The following is a 24031-nucleotide window of genomic DNA, read 5'->3' as shown; positions in this document are numbered from 1 at the left end:
ATTAAATAAATCGAATCTTAGATAACTAAAAATAATTTGCGCCATATAGGGCAAATGTTTGATGCCTTTTGAAGTTGGTCTTTATTGGGCCTTGCCAGGGGGCCTCAACCGATAGTATGGGCCTCTAGATATGGTCTGGTTGTTATGTTTGACAGAACCTGGGCCTGCTAAGGTTTGCCCATGCTCTTAGATCCGTCTAGATTTAGCCTGTTCCTGGGAAAGGTCCGCCCATGACTTAAGGTAGTCTGGGCCGTCGATAGGCCCATGACTTAAAATAGTTCGGCCCATGGATGTCGATATATTGAGCTACGCTCTACATTTATCTGGGCCTACCAAGGTCTGCCCTGGCCCAGAGGAAGTCGGGCCCATGGATTTGGGCTTGACTTTAATATTTGAGAGCTTAGCCTAGGCCTGCCTTTCTCTCCTATGCTTAATGGTTGTCTGGCCCATTGATAGGTCTGGTCTTGGGCTAAGTCTGGCCCTGACAAGGCCTGCCCGTTAAAGTTGGTGGTCTCGCCCATGTATAAGTCTAAGGTTGGGCCGGCCCATTTTTATGGCTTGGGCTCAAGAATTCCCATATCGGCCCACACCAACACAGGCAGATATGCTTGCGCTTGAAACTAGGCCCTTGGGCAGCAGGATTATGGGCTTGAGCATATAAGCTGGCCCTCGAATCTTTCTAATCTCCTTTCCCTGATTTACCAATGCTTAGGAGAACAGCATTCTTTATCATCCATACCTGGCTATGAGCACAGAGCTGCTCGGACCACTGGTGCCTTGTGCATATTAATTGTAACCAAACAAAGTGGTTCTCTACTTCTAGTTTCTTGTCAAAGAAGTAATCAAAACGGATGCTGCACTTCATAATGTCAACACGTGCATCAGCACTCATAAGAGAAAAACACAAGGTTACAAAAGAACATATATAATACACGCAATCATACAAATTTAAAGTTAAAACGCATTATTTATTGCACCGATCTTTGAATTTTTGGCTTGATGGTTAGGCCCTTTTTGGCTCTCTAAGCTTCCCCCAACTAGAAAAGATCAACCTCAACAAGGAACTGAGCACAGCTTTAATGCAAGACACTATAAAGTTCCAACATGAAGATGGCCAATACCATGGATATAATAGTCTAAAGAACAAACTTATAAGATGCCGAGGGTAACGCCCAACCTGCGAAACAATAATGATCAAAACCAGAAACATTATTCTTGCATCCAACTGATGCATCCTGCAGATGACAAACCATTTAGGGTAACTAAGCTCATAAACTCTAATGAGCAGATTATAGAACCCAAGTGCAACATGAGTTTTCTTTCAAAATGAATACTCACTGGAAAGAGCAATTCAAAAGGGTTACTCACAGGAAAAAGAAAATCTAAGGCATCCCAAGCTGCATGACGAACAGCCCTTGTAGGATACATTGGACCACCAGGAGAGGTAAAGCTATACAAGCTGGTCTTCAACCTCGTGCTAGTGGCCATTCTCAGTTCCATGCCTGCAGGATTCAAACATTATGGTCAATTTCGAGCAGTTGAATACAACCTAACCCTAGAAGAAGTTGATAATAGTACCCTGGAGAACCTTTATCTGCGAAAGATAATGCAGTAGGACTGGCTCCACCTTTAACTTTTGAAGCTGGCCAATGAAAAATTTCCCAAATGTGAAGACACCAATTGTTGCAAAGGCTTTTCTTTAAGGTGGTAACAATAAACAATAAACAAGAACAGAAAAATTTATACTATCTAATCATGGAAAAATGTACTTACCTGGTCTGCTAGTTCAATAACAAGTATATCTGCTGGTCCACCAATCAGGAAAGCATTTGGAAAAGCAGGGCACTGCTTTAAGAAGCTTTCAAGTTTTTCAACTGCATAGATTAACTCATCATAAAAGGAATATCCATATATGAACATTGTTGCTCCAAATCAAGGTTCCAAAGGAGAAAAATAAATCTAACCTGAGTTATAAAAGAATATGAACCTTGAAAGTAAAAGGTACAGATCTCGCTGGGCCTGAAAATTAGAATTTGCCAAATCAGTATTCAAATATAAATGGCAGCAAGGAAACTTGATGACAAACAGTAACTATACAAATATCCTGAACTTGACATGATATTCTTTTAGTTATTATAGCGAGAGCAGGATTACACATGGTAGATAATATGTCAGCATGCAAAACTCAACATAATGAAAAAAATATCTGACCTGTACTGGAATTTTATTTAACCGTGTGGGCTCCAATGCAACTTCCTCAAGGAGGTACTGAGTCCATAGAAGAAGAAAAGTGCTGACAAATAATAAAAGCAAGCATGCATTTCGAATGGTGATAATGTGTGTTTAGATCTTTTATGATTTACCTGAAATAAAGACTGGAAACGCCTTGTATTTGATTGGATATCAATCCTGCAAACAAGCACAACATTAACTGGAGTTATAAGACATTATGAGGCATTAAGTTTTGACACTTCTTTCAACAAGCATGACCAGCATAATAGCAATATGATGAAGCTATTAGCATTTGGAACCTCACAAAACTGCCACTCAAGCACTACCAATTTGTATTTAATGGATAGTATTAATACCAGAAAACATTTGTTGCACCCTGAACAAGCGCATATGAATAACGAAGTAGCACATCAGCATTTTCCAGTTGGACTTCAAATAACTGCAGGAAAAATACATAGCATCTACTATTCAATGTAAAAGGACTGCATGGAAAAAGAATTGAAAAGATCATTCACAGATTAAAACCACATTTTGTTCAGTCTCTAAAGCAACAACATATCTTATTTAGAATACCCAGTAGGAGCAAACATTATCTACTTCTGAGCACTATTGGAAATGAGAATATAACAAGATTCCACAACTAGGTCTTCTATGGATAGTCATTTTGAATTTGATCCAGAGAACTCATGATATCTGCACTGCTTCTATATTACTACTAATATTAGAAATGCATCAAATCCCAATGGCACTTAGAGATTGTAACCAGGAATTATGTCCACGAAGTAGGGAATAAAATAAATAAAACAATAAGAGCCATGTATACGTTAATGTAGATTTTTCGAAGCAAAGAAAATGTGTTTCGCAACTAGTCACATTTGGTTTTTCTTTGTTATTTTATCTAGTTGGAACACTCTAAATTACTACCTGGCAGAACCACCAACCATTTCCTCAGTCGATAGCACCAACAATAAACAGCAGCAACAGCCAAAGAAATGATATTCACATTAAACTACTATCACAAATATTCAGTAACCAATCAGGTTGAAATCAAAAAAGCTAAGTACAACTCCGTATACTTATGCCTTGATTACAAATGATTCATGTGAAAATTATATCAAACTTGAAAACATTGGTTTTATCTAGAGAAAAACTCATTAAAATGAATATTACTACTGCAGCACCCTAAAAGCTCCAAAGAGTAATTTCATAATGAAACAGCAAAAGAACTACTATGAACCAATCATGAGCTTGCTCACCCATTTATGGAATAAAAGGGCAAAAATTTGGGATGCAAATGATTGGCTCCATAGCTGGACAATCAAATCAAGGATAGGCTTTCCACTTTCAGGCTCTTGAACATGATAATCAGCAAGCACATCGTAAAAGCATAGACGGCCATTAATACCGTACTCTGCAGGAGATATTGCATCTTCTTCTCTACTCAGTATTATATCTGTTGCCAATTTCAATATATAAATAATATGAGAAATTCTCAAAATCTTGTATAACTAACAATTGAATTTGAACCATGAGTAAATTACAGTATTTAATCCCTATAATCAATTAAAATGGCACTACAACTTAAACATTTACTTTTAATGTAATTCTTTATAGTGAAAAAAAAAATACAGAGTTGACGAAGTCTTAGCTAACCTTTGGCTCGATCATCGACTTCCAAAGCTATATCGGCGAATAATTCTTGTAACAAGTTGCGTCTCTGAGATGAAGACGCTAATGCCTGTAACAAATTTGCATATACATCAGATCAAAAAGCTCTAGCAGAAAATTAAGCAAAAACTAATCGGAAAAAGTGCTTTTATTACTATTTAAAAAACTATTATTAACGGAAATAATAAATTACTTTCCAGACGGTAGCCAATCATTACCTAAAATGTTAAACTTCGAACTTAACGATAAAACAATGAAAAGATAGAATGGTAAAAAAAAATAAAACTGAAAATCGTTCCGCTTTTCCTTCAGTTTTCTCGAGAAACAAAAAGAGAGGTAAGAAAACGGACCCGCTGAAGCTTTTTCTCGATTTCTTGTGTGAGCGCGTTGAGATAAGCGGAGCTTCGAGGTCTTGAAGAAGCTTCTTGTTGCTGCATTTTTATGTTAAGATCTCAAAAGGTGAAGAATAGAAAGAAAATCTATCATTTGAGAGAGAGGAATATGAATTTGATCCAAACAAAGAGCAATCAAACAAAAGAAATTTCGTTTATGTTCTATTCTCTCGAAATAAAAGCTTTCTCGTTAATGGATGGCAGTAGCCGTTTTGACCTTTTACCGACAGCGTAAAAAGCAGTTGAATTATATTCAATAAGAATAATTAAACGGTGTTAAATTAATTAATTAATTAATTGTTTAATAAAGACAAGGGAAAGGATGCGAAGGGTGATCTGGCGTGGAAGAGAAGCAACAGCGTGCGGAGTGGAAGGGAGAGCCCTTACTCGTTAAGGAAGAAGAAAAAGAGAGAACAGGCAGAAGGGGAAAGTGGTGACAAGGATTTTTGCTATCGTGGCGGTGTGGTGCATTTTGAAATTTTCCACGTGTCTGTTTTCAGTCTTGGGGGTGGAGTGATGAGAGTGGATAAGCAAAAGCGGGAAATTATACCGTCACCCGCGTGGGAGATTGCAAAGCCATTGGTATAAGCACATTCGGCCCACGTGTGTTTCTGATTATACGATCAATCATATAAAGTAATTATTACTAATAATTTCTCAATCAGAGATCAGACTTTGTCTTTGCAAACATTCCTATCAGTTAGAACAATTCATCAATGGCGTAACTGTTTTTTTTTTTTTTCTCTTGCAGAAGGATTATGATCCTTGACAGACTTATTTTGGTCAAAAAAAAGGAGATTGAAGTATTTTGTTACTTCTGAACTTTGAATTGCAGAACTTGAGGTGACGGTCGTTTTGCGTTACGTGCCTACTAAAATTGACAGTTTTTTGTCAACTCGACCGACTGGTTTAAGATGAGTGTTTTAGGATTTAATGCCATCCTGATGCTCTGATAGCTTCTAACTTAGCAGTGTATCAACGTTTAAACAAAAGCAATTAAAAAGAAGATTTAAGGCTTTTATTAATGTTTATTCATTCTTAAAACAAATTCATACAAGCTAATACAATCTGATTTCCCTACAAATTTACAGCTGAAAATGCAGCGTGGCATAAGAAGAGCAAACAATGGCAACCCTTTCTCTAACAAATCCATCCTTGGTTTGGTAAACCCAGAACGGACAGGATGAACATGCTCTACATCAGATTGGCAAGTCTTGGACATTCTTCTCTACAACAGATAAAGAGCAATCATAATTGAACAGACATATGCTCAACATAGGTTATTAAAGGAGAGATTATTTGAGAATACAAGCCAAATGCATCAAGATATAGTTGGGGAATTAGTGCATTGCACCCAAGAGTGAAAGCAGGAGAAAGAGCATTCAGTGAGGGCGGGACTCATATTCCAGGCACAAGGAAGATGACTCCACTCACCAACCCATCAGCATTCTTCTAACTCTATCTACAATCTGATTTCTAGCTACCATACTTGATAACAGGAATCTGCAGTTCTCGTCCAAAAGAAATCTGTAGACTTCCCATTCACGATCTGAACTTGAATGTCTTCCAATTTCAGCCTAAAAACCACGAAAGCAAATGGTTACAAGTAGTTTAAACAATGATTTGGCTGCTCTGTAGGAAAACGCGATTCAACGAGTACATTTGCTGATTTGACTGGGGTGAATGAACCAACAACCTTCTTGCCATAAAATCTTTAGCTCAAAATAGCCAAACATGCAACCATATCGGTATTAAACAATGGAAATACAATCCAATCTTCTAGTTTGAACTACCAAGCATTGCATCATTGTTCTCTTTCCATTATGTTATATCAAAGCAAGTTCACACAAGTTACAACCTGTTCATGGGTTTTAAATCACTTTTCTTTTAATGCAATGATTTCTTACCGAGAATATGCAAATCCCAAGAGCCTTTAGAGCCAGTGTAACATCATAGAAAACCCGCGGTCTTCCCTTTCCAGATAATTCAACTGGATTAGCAACCAGAAGCTCAGTATCTGGGCCCCGGTTTGAAATGATGACACGTAATGGGTGAAGCATTTCCACCTTCAGACGAGAACATAATCCATTTTGCTTATCAGGATCAACAATCTTTTTCCTATCCTTTTGCAGAATAAATAGGTCTATATCACGATTGCCATTGAAATTGGGTGAGAACCGGCCATAAGCTATCTGGGAAAAAAGAAACAAATAGCATCTATCACCCCAGTGGGAATTTAAGCAAAAGCCAAAGCAGAAGGAGGGGGAGAGGATACATTAAATCAATCAATTAGACACCAAAGTCATTTCAACCGAGAGCACTATCATTCAGCAATAGGTAATCCTGTGGCTCAGTATAACAAGCAGATGGAGAACCTTGGAAACCAGCTCTCTGATAACACCACTCACCATGACTAAGGTTCAATAGGGTTCCAAAACTTTGTGGCCCCTAGGCCTAATCTAAGGAAAGAGTTAGAATTACCAGCTATCAACCCTGGTAGTCACATTTTGTTAACAGACAAAATAAATTTGTGTTGTTTATTTCATAGGGTAATGAAAAATTTTAAGGACAATTACCAAACCTCAATCATGTCATTTTGAAAAATATAAACTTGGTAGCGAGACATCTTCAACCTAATAGATGCGGGGACTATGCAGCATAATCAAACAGGCACACTATTGTACCATACAACAGAAACTAATTTTATAAGGTACTTGTCAAACATCAAAAATTTTAGCAGAACATACAATACCTTGATATTGCAGTCTTTCAAAGTTCTCAATACATCGTAGAAAAGACCTTTGTGATCAACGCAATGTAATTGGAGCAATGTATGAGCTGGGCTCAATGAATTGTCTACCACTACATTTGCTTTCTTCAACTTTGTCATATCTGGGCTAAGAGCTTGTGAACGAGTCTCTTTGTCTGATAGTTCAGAACGAAATAACTCTTCTGCTACAGTAGGAGAAAGAGACGAGAGACCATGATGACATTCATACTCAGGACCAGCCAACTTGAGTTCACAACTGATACAAGATTCACCCAACACAGCATTTAATTGCTTATATGTGTCATCTTGTCGTTCTTTCGTATGTAAAAGCTCCCTGAAACCATGTTGCATACATTACTGAGATCAAAAACCGAACCTTTTAATACTTTATTCCTTGATTGCTTGGTTATTATCAACACAATTATACAGTCGCCATAACTGATAGAGAAATTCTAGACCCCCCAATCTACAAATAACAGCTCAAAAATCACTATGTACCATGTTATTTTCACTTTCAATGAAGAGATATTCTCCATTACCCACAAGTAAAAAGCACTAATACAGTCATCAGAAGAACAGGTTTTTGACATCGAGTTTTGGTTTTCCTTGAGAGGTAAGGTCTTTGAGAAACTACAGTACAAAAAGCAACAAAAACAAACTATGCAGAAAACAATAAAAAGTATAAGAAAAGAAACAAGATGATCAAAGGCAAATAAAACCACAAACTACATGACATGACATGAATTTCACTTTCATTACAAGTGGACCACATCATAAGCGGTCCAAAATTAAATAACTCTGAACAAACATTTAACTGCTAGAGCCTAGATGCGTCAACCTATCAATAGAAACAAAGAACTAAAATTTCCCATTAAAAATCCCCCCCCCCCCAAAAAAAAAAAAAAAAACTCCATAAGCAACAGAATACTGTTCATTGGAAAACATTTCCCCAAAGGAAAAGTATTGCATACATCACGAAATGGAATCTCACATGTTATCTGTTATAAAGAAGAGGTCGAGAACTCTGCCATCAGGGGTCGTCGTGACTTTCACCTTTTGAATTGTTAGCTCGAGCTCGCAGAGAACCTGTGTAACATCTAAAGCAAAGTTTCCAACTCCATTAGAACTGACCGTGCATATTGCACCCATACATCCGTGCTCACACACAAATTCACAATAAATTAAGGAACATTAATTGGAATCAAAATTACCATGTAACAATCCTTTCCGATCAAGGCAAAAGAACTTCAACAAGTAAACCGGAGAAGCCGCAGAGTGTGAAGTTTGATCATTCAAGAAAAATGTCACCGAACAAGAGGGACATATGGACTGAAGGCGGTTCTTCAAACTCGGCCACCTTACAAAAATTGAGCTCGAATGAGGAACCAGCCAAAATACCATATAGCACCAAATTCCATCCGTTGAAACATCTACAACCAAAATTGTTTACCATTAAAACATAGCTAATCTAAAAAATTCCAGGTTTCCATTTAAGTCAAAGAAAAGTTCTAGAAATAAATTAAGTAAAAAGAATTCCTAATTTTAAACAATGTAAATCTAATCATAAATCATATTATTTAAAAATAATAATTGCAGTAAAAATAAAAAGAGGTGGCAAGCAATTATGCAAGAGCGAGCTAAGAATTCACCTCCTTTGGTGATATAAAGACCGAAATCAAGAATTATACGGCAAATATCGCATCCGAGGCCATGCTTATCAGGACAATTAACAGTGATTACGTGAGGCTCTCCTGGCTTCTTTCCTTTCTGGATCAAAACGACGTCGTCGTTCGGCACTCCCATGCCGTCTACGGGAAACCACCGCTGAAAATGCCAGAGCTCGATTTGCTCAGCTCAAGTGTCCCTTCTCGTCGAAACGTGCCGACATCCGGAGTTAAGTTTTTGCTTCTTTTTTTTTGGTCTCTTCTACCAAAATCTGGAAACAAAAGGTGCTCTCCTTTTTCTATTGTTTCAGGAAGGGAGGATAATAAAAGTAGGGAAGGCAGTGAAGGAGTTTACTTTGTTGGTCGTATGGGAGAGACCACCTCCACGTCAGCAAAACAGTGGTTGCCTTGACTGACACGTGGCGAGGTAGTGGTGGTTAATAGGGTGTCTGACAGATGTCACTACCGGCAGCTGCTACTATTTTTGTTGTCTTCAAGTGAAATGCTATTGTCACGGGTTACTAGGGTCAAGGTCACCAATTTTGAGAAGGAAAATTTTGAGACATCAAAGGCAGAAAGGTGGTCCAAATTGAATGCTATTATCAGCTATATATCTAGCTTCCGACCAGTCCTTAGATATTGTGTTGGCAACATCATATACTGCAACTCGATTCTCGATAATAGAAAACTGTGGGGAAAATTAGTATGGGTTAACACTGCAATTATGTCCTGATAACAAGGTTCTTATGACAGTAGTGATCTAAATTTAATTAGGCCCTGCGGGTCAAGTGAAAAGGACGTGGATTTTAACCTTAGGATGAAGCGAAGAGATGTTCCAATAAGTGCCACAATTTCTACAAAGAGCTTGGTTGAATGACTGTACCTTCTCGCTATGGGGCAAGATTCCTAGTACCCTTTTTCCCTTTAGCCTCGTTTCTGTACTTGATCGTGAAAAGAAAAATCTAGAGCCAACCCAAGGGAAATGCTACCATCACAAGGAGGAATTGGATTAAAGAATTATTTATGCACAATTCCGCGAATTTAATTGCACGTTCATCATAATCCAATGTTTTATATACTGATTAATTTTCAATACAAAAGTTTTGACTTGAGTTTAAGACAGGCAACGCCGCTTGCAGAATGGTCGATTGGGTGATTACTACCAAGCACCGTTGTCGGGACTATCATACTACTTGTCCGGTCCATACCTACGATGAATTAAACTATACTATAAAAATAAATCGTGTTATTTAATTTGATGTAAAAACAATTACCTGGAAACAGTAAAAGATTAAAAATGGGAAAGCGAGCAAAGGCTTTGATGAACGAAATCCGTTGCCCATATTCAAGATTACAGATTACAAGAACATCAACAAGGGAACTGAAACAATCACATAAAGGCAAGATCTATAGCCAAGATCTACAGTTGACAAACTTAATAATGCCAAAGCTAAATCCATACTAAAGAGTACAGAATCTTAACCACCAAAGCCATAAAGAGTCCTGCCCTGCCTCTTCAATGCGTAAACAACATCCATAGCAGTAACAGTCTTCCTTCTTGCGTGCTCAGTGTATGTCACAGCATCGCGAATCACGTTCTCCAAGAAAATCTTCAAGACTCCTCTGGTTTCTTCGTAGATCAAGCCGCTGATCCTCTTCACACCTCCTCTACGAGCCAGACGGCGAATGGCGGGCTTAGTGATTCCTTGGATGTTATCCCTCAAAACCTTCCTGTGCCTCTTGGCTCCTCCCTTTCCAAGCCCCTTACCTCCCTTTCCTCTTCCTGACATTTTCTTCGAAACCTTTTGATTTTTTTGGTAGACTTATCGAAATGATGAATGAGATTAAAGAAGAGCCGTGAATCGTCAGGCGATTAAAAATGTTTGGCGGGGCTAATTTGAGTCGTACGATTAAATTTTTATCGACGGCTGAAAATATCGATCCGCGTGAAAAATGCTGAGTTATATATGAACCGTTGATATAGTGCCCAATCGATGGTTGTTAAGCGTGGAATGCAAGTGCACGGATTGTGGTGTTTGGAATTTTTCAACTTGGAACTCATTTTTATCGCCAAGTGTGTGTGATGTACTGAACCATGGATAGAATTACATATGAACCGTAGATAGAATTATCATCAACGGCTGGGATAAATTTTATGACATGTGACGCGGATTGTGCTCTTTTTAATGTATAAGAATTTCAAATTAGGCGGGTCCGAACTTATCTTAGTGATTTTGATTTTACATTTTGACGGATTAGCGGGAAAACGAGGAGGAAAGAGCTTCCGTTTTGCCGTTTTCGACTTTGGGTTAAAATTTTCAAAAATTTCGAGAAAGTCCGTTTAACTTTCTAATGCTTTTTTCAGAAGGTTTTCTTTGACGATAATGTATTAACAGCATGAAAAATTATATGCCTAAATCTTGTCCTCTCAGTTGGCTCAATTAATCAATTTGATTTCTTATATATATATATATATATTATTTCCTTCATCCTTGTTGTACAGTAGATTATACTTGAGGATTGTGAATCATGAGTCATTTGTAATTCTCTCCTATAATTAATCAAACTATCTTGACGATTTGGTTTCTGCTTTTTTTTTAATGCTATTACTCATTATTCTTATATAGTAAGGTTTTCTATTCCTAGATCACATGGAAAAATAGAAAATTATTCCTAAGCATTGCATTTCATAGGTGAGTTGTGTGCATGGGGGATTTAATTTTATAAGATCCTTCCAAATTCCAATTGGTCTTTTGACCAAAACTAATTTTCAACGTAGTATTATCCATTATCACATAATCTTCATAATATTTAAATATGAGTTCAAAATTTTTAAATATAGTAAAAATTTATCATATAAAGATATATTAAAAGCATAAGTAAAAGAAAATTGATCTTATATATGTATATGTGTATATATATATGCATGTAGATATATAATGAGATTATCGGTTTAAGTACTCGAGAAAATAAAAAACTCTTTATTTAAAAAATACACAATTCTTGTAATTGAATTCTATGGAGGTTTTGGCTGTATACACATCTAAGTTTAAACAAAATTCTATACATACTAACCTCAACTAAATACAAAAAGGTTATTCTAGTACGAACGATCTATCACAAGTCTAACCAGCCAAAAAGATTGGCTCGTTATGTAAGAAACAGTACATAGCTTGTCATGAAATATTGTTTCAGAATATATAAAAAAATCAAGTTGCTTTGATTTTAATTGTAATAGGAATGGGTCTCGACTCATAAAGCAACTCCTTCTCCTTAAAAAGGGATGAAATCGGATAAAATCGGGTTGAAAAGAAAGAAAAATTCGGTTATTGAATAAATTAAATTATTAGTTGTTGATTTATTTATCTGTAATTTAAGAAATTCAAAATTTTCATTCATGAAGTTTTAAAAATATTCAAAATCTATTAATTTATCAATATGTCATTAAAATTTAAATAGAATATGAATAAAATTTACCGCATGATATTTTGATGGACATACAAATGATAATTTTATTCGAATATTAACTAGATGTTAATGGATAGATGAAAGATCCGGTACTTTAGATCACTGAAGAAAATAATTTTTTTTTAAAAATAAGAATTAATTATGAGATTTACTCCCATTACATAAAAATTAAAAATTACTACATTTTAGATGCCAATAGTTGAAGATTCAAAGTCAAGCTTTTAAAAATAGTTACAATAAAAAGTTTTTTTTAAGGCATATATTATTCATTAATCAAAAAGAACAATTTGATATAATGTAACAAAAAAAATTTGTGAGATGTATTTAATGTTTTTTTGTAATAGATAACAATATTCTTCATTAGTATTTAAAAGGCAAAATACTTAAGTAAGCTCTTAAACTATTTAAGAATATTTAAATAAACTTTTATTATTTTATTACGTTTAATCAAGTTTTCGTATTTTTATTTTGAGTCAATTAAGTCATTATAACTAATAATTGAATAATTATCATTAATAAAAATATTACTTGTCATTTTATATCTGCATAACATTGATGTGGAGAGCGAAACATATCACATAATCATGTTATTATGTCAAATTAGCATATCATATCATTATCAATTATGATATGTCAATATACCATATTATAATCAATTATGATATTTTAATATATCGTATCAACATTATATGATATAGAATATAAATGATATTTTGACTAAATCAATTATTAGTCATAAGAGCTTATTTGACTCAAAATAAAAAGTATAACAATTTATTTAGCTAAAAATAAAAGTATAATAACTTGATTGAATGTAATAAAAATATAAATACTTATTTGAATTTACTTAAATAGTTTAGGAGCTTTTTTATATATTATGTCTACTTAAAATAAGTTCAATTACATTTGCACTTTTCAAACAACTAGTATATTTAAAAGTTTGGCATAATAGTTTAAAAAGTTTTTAAATTATTCAAAAAAATTTAAATAACTTTATATTCTTTTATTTAGTTTAATTAAATTTTTATATTTTTATTTTAAATTAATTAAGCATTCATTACTAACTGTTGATTTACTATTATTAGTTAAAATATTACTTATCATTTTTATATTAATATAAAAAGTAAAAATATCATGTGATTATGTCATTATGCCACATCATCATTTACTATAACATGTCAATATATCAAATTAACATCACATGCCATAAAACAGTTTGATTAATGATAATTAATTAATCGTTAGTTAATCTCAAAGACTTATTTCATTTAAAATAAAAATATAAAATTTGATTAAACGTAATAAGAAGATTTTTTAAATTTTTGTAAAGAATTTAATAACCGTTTTAAATATTATACCTAAAAGTTTCAACAATACCTTTTACTCTATAATAATGTCCAACAAGCTTAACAATAAGGTTTAATCAAGTAAGAAAGCTCGATAGAAAGAATTAACAAGAGAACAAAAGATCAAGTGAAAAAAGGAAGAAAATAAGTAAAGCACAACAATTTGGAGAAAAGAAACAAAAAGGAAATTGGTTATACTGATTAAATGCACAGCTTAGATGACCCTAGTTTTCAATTTTTAAGTTTAAGTTGATAATCTCATTTTACAATTAATCTCAATATTTTATTTGCCACATCATCATTCATGGACATAAAACGTAAAGAAAAGCGTTTACGAATCTGCAAAAATAATAATTTAAAATAGTCTAAATGTGAAATATTAATAAATTAATATTATTTTTAAAATTTATATTATCTACACCTAACACCACTATTCTTATCTCTTCATTCTTTAAATTTGGAACATTTAAAAAAATCCTAATACTAGGAGTAAATTATCTTTTTAATTACTTAATTTTTTGATATTTTACATTTTGGTCACTTAATTTTGAAAAATAATAGTTTTGATCACTTATATGTATATAAGTATTATTATTTTAATCACCCAATCATTTAAAAATAACAAACCTCTCACATGGTGTTTTACATCACTATTTAAGTCAACTATCATGATATCATCTGACTGCGTTTGTTACGGATTTACATTTTTAACTTAAAAAACATACTTACTAAAACAAAATCTTTATTTATAAACTTTAAATCCACCTTATCTCATATTGATATGAAATCTATAATAATGGTCACGTAACAATAAAAGATTTAAAGAAATTATTTTTTTAAAAATGATTGTCAACATAATCGTTTGGAGCAATTGATGTCAACAAAAACATAAAATGGTATGTAAAAAATGTATTATTTTTTAACAATTACAAGATCAAAATAATAACATTTATAAATATTGACAATCAAATCGTTCTCTTTCAAAATTAGTTTATCTAAATAAAAAAGATGTCTTTATTTAGTGATGCAAAAGTTAATTTACTTCAATAATAAATAAATGTCTTCACTAAGTTCTTAAATTCCAATTCCCGAAAGGTTCACTCATGGGCCCTTTAATGGGCCAATCTGGATACAGTGTCTCTAAGCCCATCAAAAGCTCTGTCCCAAACCCAATCATTCTCGGGCCCGATCCCTCCAAAATCATCGAATCTTGTCATCCAACGGCCACGACAAAACCAAAACCAGTCCGTCAGGAAGTGAGAAAAACCGATCTCGTTGTTTATAGCCACCAAAGCAAAGAAAGAGCAAGACAGGAAGAATCATCAGAAGAAAAAAGGAAAAAGAAGAAGCGAAGGAAAGATGAGGAGGTGGTTCGATCCGTGGCCCGTTTTCTTCAAGAGGGAGTTCAACCGCAACTGGCCCTTCCTCGTCGGCTTCGCCATTACCGGAACCATCATCACGAAGTTTTCCCTTGGTCTCACCGGTAACATATTTTCGTCTCAATCCTTGCAATACGTATTTTAGTATTCAATTGTGTACGTATAAGTGTACTGATCGTCTTTTTTTATTAAATCGATTTTGCAGAGGAAGATGCCAAGAACTCGCCCTTCGTTCAGAGGCACAAGAGGTAAACCCTAGATTCTGATTTACCTATTTTTCGTTTCCGTAAAACTGTATTGAATAAAGGGTTAATTGAAAGGCGTGTTTGGTTCCTTTAAACAGATTTTACAGAATTTGCTCTATTTTATCTGAGAGAGAGATCTGAGAATCTTTATCAAAGGGATATGATTTTGTAATTGCGATAATTTCCATTTTGAGTGTCATTTCTATGAGAGAATAATGTTTTGAGATTGAAGAAGAAAGCAGACGGTATCTTTGTGTGATATTGATTTACATTTTTGTTGGAGCACTGAAAAAATGTAGTAATCCTTGTAGTCTTTAACTGTTTATGGTGCTTTGAACCTTCTTTAATGTGTGTATAAGTGAATTAATTTCTTCACTAGCTGAGATAAAGGTGTTAACTTGAATTGATATGTGAGATATGTAGCAATCTCGAGTTCTTAGGCACATTGGCATGGTGTTTAAGTCTGTTTGAATGAGGATAAGAGAAGAGAGCAACAATGCTAGGAGAGAAATAAAATGATGTAAAATCAAGTGAAATTTGATGTGAGAGGACAGGGATCGGTGGAGAAGTGAGATAATCTTACAATCATAAGATATTGTTTTATATTGGACTGAGGGTTATGCTTTGAAAATTAAGAATTTTAGTTGGAGTTATAGTAATTTATCTTTAAATAACTTTACTAGATTTTAAAAAGGTAAAAGAGCAATAAGTACTTATTATAATTCTTTTCTTCAGTTCTCTTCGCACTGGATTTAATCATATACATAGAAATTACCAATCAATTTTACTCAGTTGCATTGTTAAAACTTGATATGGTTTAGCTGTAGTCGTGATTTCTTGGATTAGGTTGTTTGAGATGTGGTCTGTTTAACTTTCTTAATTACTGCTTGCTACTGGTATAGATGTATTTAAACTTCTAATCATCTTAGGAAAGCATGTGACCACTTCTATGTTCATGAAACTATTCATCTGAAAGAGGGGCTTCAAGAAATCCATCTATGGTAGAATGTTACTTTTCAAGGATTATAGCTGCATTGACACTTGGGAGTTGGGACTAAGAAAGATAATCTGTTTCTCCACTTGAAAATTGCTATATTTGAGATTTTTTTATCCCGGTCAAATATTTTTGTGAACATTTTATCTCCCCTTGCTCCCCTCTCTTGAAATGAAAGTTGTAAATAATGTCTTAAGCAGATATGCATCCAAAATTACAAATGGATGACATTTCTCTTTGTTTTCTTTGGTATGCAGGTGATCAGCTGATTTCAAAAGCCTATGTGGTTGCACTTCTTTTTATGATGTGTTTTTCTTTTTTTGGTTACTATGAACTATAAAAATAACAGAAGACAACTGTTGTGGGTACTCTAGTTTTTGAATTGTGATTCTTGTCGTCATTTAATGGTTTGGCCTTGAATAATGTTAAAACACATCTATAATTAGTCTGTTTATCTGGTATCCATGATTTTGGTTTATCATCTTGAAAATCAAAACATGACAATTTGTGCCACTGTTTTCCAATTGAGTTAACATGGTCCAATGATGGGAAGCGAGCGTTTCCAGCCCAGCAAGCTGTTATAAGCGCATGGTCTGTGCGCTTGGATTGGATGCCATATCGGGCAGAGATTTGCTCAGGGAAACATTTCCTCTTTGCCTGCAAGATCCTGATTCATTTGCTAGATTTTGTTCATTTGTACAGTACCATTATATGGTCCATCCCCTGTTCTTCATTCTCGGTCGACTGCACTTGCTGAATAACCTGTTACAAAGTGGATATACTTTGACGGATACATTAAAAATATAGAAAACTAATCAGAATATAATCTTAAATTATTAATAGAAGGAATTCCATTTATTTTGATTAATTTATCGAAAATATTGAAACTACAGATGTAGTTGATGTTCAGAGCATTGATATCTACATCCAGGAACAACTAACTAGCCCACTTCTCACTTTCTGCATGCTGAAGCTTCCCTAACTCCCCTGCCCACAACTTCGGAACCAACGACAAGAAGAAAACAAATAAGACAGAAAAGTAAAAGAAGGGAAGAATTATTAATGCGTAGAATATCACTTAAAAGAGAAAAAGTGTGGGATATCCGTTTGCTTATATGAGATAAAACCCAGAATCTTATGAAATAAAATTAGCGCTAAGAATTGCTGCTTATATTTAGAATATCATTTAAGGGGAAGTTTCACTCAAGATAGCTGGAGTCCTTGACAAGTTTTATCGGGTAAAACTAATGATTAGAGGTATCGGGTGCGCAATGCCCTCAGCCTATTCTCAAGCTCAAGAGGCCTACTACCCGTGAATTAGTAGTTGAAACAGACATTCAAGCTGTTGCTCAAGAAAGTTGTCGTACGTAAAGCGTTTTTCCGAATAGAAAAAGCAAAAGAAGATGGTTTTCTACCCTCCATTTTGTCTTTTTGTTTTAAGTTTTCTGCCTCCGTCGTTTCCCCAGCTGGCGCGGCAGGTAGGAGGGTTGCTCATTCTAACAGAAATCATATGGCCTTTGTCCCTCTATATCAATCTATAACAGCTTTGACCAAATCAAGTATGGATATGTAACCTTAGTTGGTGGTAATTACAATTTCTAATGCAAGTTTGGCAAATGGAAATTACGTTTCTCCTTTATTTCCACCCTCTTTCTATTAATATGAGATTAAAGGTTTGAGCTTACCCCAGTTGGTGCTATAGATAGGATCTGAAAATTTCATTATAATCGACAGTTTTGCAACAATTCCACAAGTATCTGACCTGTTTCTTCGCAGGGGGTAACATGGCATGGTACATAAGGAAAGAGTTTGTCCACTAAAGAGAATCATTAAACTTTTATTAATTGCTGTAGCAAACAAAATTCAGGGCAACAAGACCATCTATGTTCACTATAAGGACTGCCGAAATTCAAAAAGTTTCACAAATTCTCACATCACATTCTATGGTTATGGATTACTTTGCTATGATATGATAAAAGAACAATATGAGGCAAGGGAGAGCGTAAATGAGAAATATTCCCACCACAAGGACTGAATCTGCCATTGAAAATTCCACCCTATAAATAATTCATTCACTTCTTTTTGGAGACTCCTAGCCTCAATCGGAAATCCTCCTCCATGAGTGGGAGACCATCCCGCAACTTGACTTTGGCTCCCAGCCTAGCAATTCCTTTGCCCTTGCGATGTCTGGTTTTCTCTGTCGTGGATCATCTGGAGTGTTCTCCACCATCTTTATCTCCACCTCAGGATTAATAAGCTGCAGCAATGCACCATGAAACAGAAGCCAGGTCAGGCTCAAAGCTTTCAAAAGAAAAAAAGGTAATTTTCAACCCCCCCCCCCCCCCTCCCGTATTTCATGCATCCCTTGTCTCTATCTCTCTGTCTTCACAACTTTGAACCCCTCACAGTCCAATATTCAAAACAACATATGAAAGAGGTTGATATATCTAACTTGACAAGGACCAAAATATATTGAGCTATTGAGCTATCACAGTGAAAATAAGAAACTCACCTCCTTAACTGTCTCAGCAAGCTCAAGCATGGTAAATTCACCTAAAAGCATATAAAAGTCCTGAATCAGTAAGTGCCTAAGAGCTAATCATAAAGCCTAGACAAAAATTTCCTGTACATTCACATAAAAGTTTGTCAGATAACCTGGGTTCCAATATTTATAGGACCAGTGTTCTCCCCCTCCATGAGACGAATGAGGCCATCAACCTAAATATTTTTACAAATGTTATACTTAATTTATTTCATACAGAGATATCAGAAGCATTAAAGCTAGTCAAACTTTTACTTCTGTAGCATACCATGTCAGAGACATAACAGAAACTGCGAGTTTGTGTCCCAGGCTTTTGAACTGTCAGTGGTTCACCACTACAAAGTGCAAAAGAGAAGTGAAATGAGAGACAATACTAGCTCAGAGGAAAACAAGGGGGAAAAATGTTTTATGCTAAAGCACGAAAGGGTAACAGAATTTATAAACAACTGTCTTGTTGCTTTATGATTAAATCAGTAATTAATAAGTGAATGGCAGTCTTGTTGACAGCAAACCTAAGAATAAAAAGGGAGCAGACAGTGTGCTAACAACCAACACATTAAAACAAAATATTTACCGAAGTGCTTGAGCTATGAAATTGCTGACAACACGTCCATCATCGATGTTCATGCGTGGCCCATACGTGTTGAAGATTCTAGCAATTCGTATCTCTGTGGTAAAGGATAAAAGAACCATGTTAAGAATTAATAATAGTAGCTGGATAACTTCATTTAGGTAAACCTAGATATTTACCAATCCCATGCTGCCTATGGTAATCAAACATCAGGGTCTCAGCCACGCGCTTCCCTTCATCATAGCAGCTCCGAACCCCTATAACAAGAAGAAGGCATTCAGAGCAATGTTGTCATAATCTTATATATTCTGCCAGGCTAACTCCTCTGTTAATTGGAGCTCCCAAGGTCCAATTTTACATTACACAGTCTTGGCAGTATGTTTCAGATCCAATTTTACAACACTGTCTAATAAAATAAGCCATATGCATAAATAATACAAACATCAATTGAGGAAACTTACCGATTGGGTTGACATTACCCCAGTATGTTTCAGGTTGTGGATGGATTAGAGGATCTCCGTATACCTCTGAGGTTGATGTGAGCAAGATCCTGTTCCACAATATTCCAATTCAGTTAAGCCAGTAGAGAGGGGGGCAGAAATAAATTGATAAAGAACTGCATTCCCTAACCTTGCTCCCACTCGTTTGGCAAGTCCCAGCATGTTCAGTGTGCCAATCACATTTGTCTTTATTGTCTATAAAAATAGAAAGCAAAAATTAAGTAACTAGTCAAAAATATATTAACAGAAACACCAACACCCACCTTCACAGGATTGTATTTGTAGAAAATTGGAGAAGCTGGGCATGCAAGATGGTAAATCTGATCAACTTCAATCAACAATGGCTCGGTAACATCTACAAAGGAGAAAAAGAGACACAGATTCAATAACTACAATAAATATTATACCAACCAATGTAATGAAACAGTATATTTATATCTTAATATGACAAATGATTTTGTAAGAGAATACAATCTCATATTTGCATTATTGATATGAAACTTTTGTTTTCACTACCCATTTCCAGTTAAAGCATTTTGTGTTGCTGTACATTGCAATAGATGTAAATTGAAATCATGAATCACAAATTTCATATAAACGCCAAAATTTCACAATAATAACATCAAATTTCTCAAACTTGCTCTTCCTAATCTATTACCACTATCATCTGAACAGTCTTTAAACTGAAATCCATTCAGCTAATTTGAAGTTACTGCAATGACATTTTGAAACACAGAATACAACAGCTAAGATGGTTTATATCCTGACTCATTCTAATAGACCAGAATATGGGTACAGAAAAATATATGCTACATTAAAAGAAAACGAAATATAGCAAGTACACCTCCAGTAGACCTTTATGGCAAAGAAAAAGAAAAGCTTTTGTATCCAGAGACCATGAAACAATAACAGGCTAAATGATAATAACTTACCATGACGAATAAGCTCAAATCTTGGATGGCCAATCCACTTCCTAAGGTTGTCCTTTGATCCAGTGAAGTAGTTATCAACAACAATCACCTGAGTATGAAGGTATTAGACACATATAATAGTATAGAACATAATAATCTTGGTGCACATGTCAAATACTGGTATCAGTTCTGCTAATGATTTCTAAACAAGGAAACAGAACTTGGATGTGATAAGAAATCTACCAACCTCATTTTTCTCATTTTCCATCAATCTGTCCACTAAGTGAGAACCAATGAAACCAGCTCCACCAGTAACCAAAATCCTCATGTTGGACTGCAATAAACAGTAAAAGATAATATTAAAGATATAAATCAAATGTATATGAAGAATTACAATGTAATCAAGTAATCAAGCTGATCAACAAAAACTTCATCTAAGATGCAGGGAGAGTTCGATAATCGCTAGAACATATAGAAATAAGACAGCAAAGAGAGGAGGAATATTGCAATTCTTGATCCATGAAGGGCGTAAAGATCAAGAAAGCAATTAGAGAAACAAGATCTCAGACAGCAGTCACAAATCTACGCTAAATGCTTAACCATAATAAAGGATCTACAATCCTGGAGCTACCTGTTCAGGAGGGACAACGATATTGGGATTCATTTCTGGAAATTATCTTAAGAATGATTTTGAATGAATCTGGATGAATTCTTTTCTAATAATTGATTATTATTTATATTGCTCTCAATTGTCTCCTGGCATTTATTTTGAAAAGACAGAAAATTACACGCCTACATATAAAGGAACAAGAGGTCATCATTTGAACATGGCCTGCCAACACGTTATTTTATTTGAACATTTCCAAGACTAGCAAACAGTGAACAGATTCACTACCAAATGAGAATGGTAGCACTCGATTAAACAGATCAATTTGGTTTACTGCGAGTGCATATGCAAAGAGATCCATGACCATGAAGCTACGAGTACTATCATCAACTGTTCACATACCCTACATTAAATTTCCTCTACGTTGTGAGATATATCTAATGAGCTGCGGGACCATGCAAGCATACATTGTCTGCCCCAATTTAAATTACTCTAAATAAACCATTTTTCTTAAGCCATAAGCAAAGGCTAAGCTCAATGCAACCTTTTAACACGTTATAATTCACAGAGAAAAGCAACTACCCAGATGCAGAAAAACATCACAATCACTTACTGTTTTTAATCAGCGTAAAGAAAGTGAAAGCTGCATAACATGATAAAGGGAAAAAAAAAACTGATACCAACGTTTTAGTAATAAAGAAAAAGCAATAAAAACAACCTGAAAAAACTTAGAAAAGCGCAATGGAGATGGCAAAGGTGGTGGCTTTGAGGTTGTCTGTTGTTCACCATTTGATGAATTTGCCGCCATTGCTCAGATCTCGCCTTTTTAACGCTAAAACCTGCCAAAGAAGAGGGCCTGTTTGAGAAAACAGACAGAGAGAAAGAGAGAGAGCGATTGAGAGATCAAATTTTGGTAATTGACTTTCAGATCAGGGACTGAAACAGGAGGACGTGATTGAGAATTCCAAAGAATAATCAGATAAAAACGCGCAGCGAGTTTGATCTCTTGCTTACACACAAGAAAACTTGGGATCAGAGAGCCTTATTTATAGCCTCAAAAAAGGTTCTAAAAATCGAAACTGCTTCCGCCAAATTAATTTCCAAAAAAGAAATGATTGATTAAATAAAAATGATAAAATGGGGAGCCTTCTAATTTACGAAAAGTGAGAAGCTTTTGATGATAGCTCCTCGAGAACAATAATAAAAATACTGATCACACCAAACAGAATAAAAACTCCTAATACAAAAAAACCAAAAAATAATTCCGAAAATTGTTCCAATTTTAATTATTTATATTTCAATCTTAATTACCTACACAAACGCGGGATTTTTAATGAAAGGTGGGACTTCCGGCGTCCTGGGGTGGTGGGGGTGGAGGAATTACCAAGGGTAGGGGAGTGAAGTTAAGTGTGTTTAGGGGCGAAAATTAAGGGATACTTTAGTTGTAGTAATAATGGGGCATATGCTTTGCGTTGGCGGGTGGTGAGACACTGAGGAACGAAGACAGAATACGATGCCTTCTTTTCTACGTGAGTTTGTCCCTTCTGAGCTGACGTATTTAGTCGCTGCCACGTCGGCTGAAGGTTAACGTGGGGTACTCTGATTGGTAGAAAATTACAGCTAGTTATTGGTCTTTTTCTTAATTTGAAGACGTGGTTTTAAGTACTCTAAATCTTGGTTTACCTTAATTTGCAAAATTTTTGTAATGATTGGATAATGTTTCCCGTTCTCCTCATTTTCATTTCAAAAAAATAGTGTATAATTTTCGTTCCTTTTTCATAGTAAATTGATAAAAAAAATCCACATATTCACTTTAAAATTTAAATAATAATTCAAAATTTTAAACGAATATTTATAAAATCAAAATCTATCAAATATTAAAATTTGAATTAAACAATATCAAAAATAACAATATCTTATCTGTTAACATCTTGGAGAAATATTTCTTCCATGCCCTTTCTGTATCCTTGTCTTAACAAAACCTCTCAATAATTTTTAATTGATAACATTAATGTTTTTTAGATTGAGTGTGTTCCCCTGTGTTGATGGACACTCACAATAGTAAAGCTAAATTAAAGGAACAAATTATACTGGGTGTTAGACTAGCTCTATTTGAGTGTCCGGTCATTGGGGTCATTTTCAAGAATATGTTCTCATGAATATTCGAGATCCGATGGAAATAGCCAAGGATCCAAAAATAGTTCAATCCTTCAACTGGTATTATTTTTTAGATTTTGAGAACAGTTATTCCAATATTTTAATTCTCTATATCCTTGAACCTTGAAATCCCAGTAGCTTAACAAAAAGATATAATCAATTCTTCAGAGTCCATAGCTTAATACCTTTGCAGTTTGCACTTTTGCCTGTAAAAAGACCATGGTGCATTTAAGTTAGAATATAGTATAGGTATACCACATTGCTCTTTGCAATAATGAATGGGGATAGCTTGAAAAAGCACGCTTGTGACAAACACCGACTCTGGGTCGTACCAGTTAGGCGTTTGGTGGTTGCCTGCCGACAATCGGCCAGATCTCTCTGTTGCTTCTTTTAGCACTTGTCCAAACACACAGGACATTAAGTGGCTGTAGTTTAGTGGTAAGAATTCCACGTTGTGGCCGTGGAGACCTGGGCTCGAATCCCAGCAGCCACAGTGCATACATCTTTATCAATTTCTCTGCCTTGAGCCCATTCCCATACTATTGGGTCTTCAATTTTGGATTAGCTTTTACGAAGACCCAACCC

At 35.0% G+C, this 24031-nt stretch overlaps 5 protein-coding genes and 1 non-coding gene across 6 annotated transcripts; 2 read left to right on the top strand and 4 right to left on the bottom strand.

The window, feature by feature from the left end:
• Positions 1-839: 839 nt before the first annotated feature.
• LOC110412866 (K-stimulated pyrophosphate-energized sodium pump protein) lies at positions 840-4715 on the bottom strand. The gene is made up of 11 exons (XM_021423510.2): positions 4251-4715; positions 3886-3970; positions 3489-3685; positions 2589-2671; positions 2364-2409; positions 2212-2268; positions 1965-2019; positions 1774-1874; positions 1579-1642; positions 1369-1502; positions 840-1177 (listed from the first exon to the last, which is right to left on the bottom strand). The coding sequence occupies exons 1-11, from the start codon at positions 4335-4337 to the stop codon at positions 1004-1006; spliced, it is 1083 nt and encodes a 360-aa protein (XP_021279185.1). The 5' UTR covers positions 4338-4715; the 3' UTR covers positions 840-1003.
• Positions 4716-5288: 573 nt separating this feature from the next.
• Positions 5289-9040, bottom strand: LOC110412865 (ACT domain-containing protein ACR9-like). Its single transcript, XM_021423509.1, has 6 exons — positions 8712-9040; positions 8274-8492; positions 8054-8159; positions 7045-7396; positions 6200-6484; positions 5289-5869 (listed from the first exon to the last, which is right to left on the bottom strand). Exons 1-6 carry the CDS (start codon positions 8863-8865, stop codon positions 5723-5725), a joined length of 1263 nt encoding a protein of 420 aa, XP_021279184.1. The 5' UTR covers positions 8866-9040; the 3' UTR covers positions 5289-5722.
• Positions 9041-9952: 912 nt separating this feature from the next.
• On the bottom strand, positions 9953-10580 carry HIS4 (histone H4). The gene has a single exon (XM_021423512.1). It carries the CDS (start codon positions 10514-10516, stop codon positions 10205-10207), a length of 312 nt encoding a protein of 103 aa, XP_021279187.1. The 5' UTR covers positions 10517-10580; the 3' UTR covers positions 9953-10204.
• A 4201-nt stretch (positions 10581-14781) lies between these two features.
• LOC110412338 (ATP synthase) lies at positions 14782-15171 on the top strand. Its single transcript, XM_021422869.2, has 2 exons — positions 14782-15023; positions 15125-15171. Exons 1-2 carry the CDS (start codon positions 14900-14902, stop codon positions 15169-15171), a joined length of 171 nt encoding a protein of 56 aa, XP_021278544.1. The 5' UTR covers positions 14782-14899.
• A 2795-nt stretch (positions 15172-17966) lies between these two features.
• Positions 17967-22524, bottom strand: UXS6 (UDP-XYL synthase 6). The gene is given in 13 exon segments (XM_021422737.2): positions 17967-18304; positions 18307-18415; positions 18671-18730; positions 18814-18876; positions 18969-19035; positions 19275-19368; positions 19451-19528; positions 19733-19821; positions 19902-19966; positions 20035-20126; positions 20704-20791; positions 20930-21016; positions 22008-22524. Coding segments are annotated over 13 exon segments (1056 nt in total). The 5' UTR covers positions 22098-22524; the 3' UTR covers positions 17967-18230.
• Positions 22525-23867: 1343 nt separating this feature from the next.
• On the top strand, positions 23868-23939 carry TRNAH-GUG (transfer RNA histidin (anticodon GUG)). The gene has a single exon. It is a non-coding gene; the product is annotated as a tRNA-His (tRNA).
• The last annotated feature ends 92 nt before the right edge of the window (positions 23940-24031 follow it).

Source organism: Theobroma umbraticum, unplaced genomic scaffold, assembly GCF_002168275.2.
Source record: "Theobroma umbraticum cultivar Fairchild unplaced genomic scaffold, ASM216827v3 scaffold_95.0, whole genome shotgun sequence".
Taxonomy (NCBI): domain Eukaryota; kingdom Viridiplantae; phylum Streptophyta; class Magnoliopsida; order Malvales; family Malvaceae; genus Theobroma; species Theobroma umbraticum.
The sequence above is the reverse complement of the archived record's forward strand: the minus strand, read 5'-3'. Positions and strand labels throughout refer to the sequence as shown.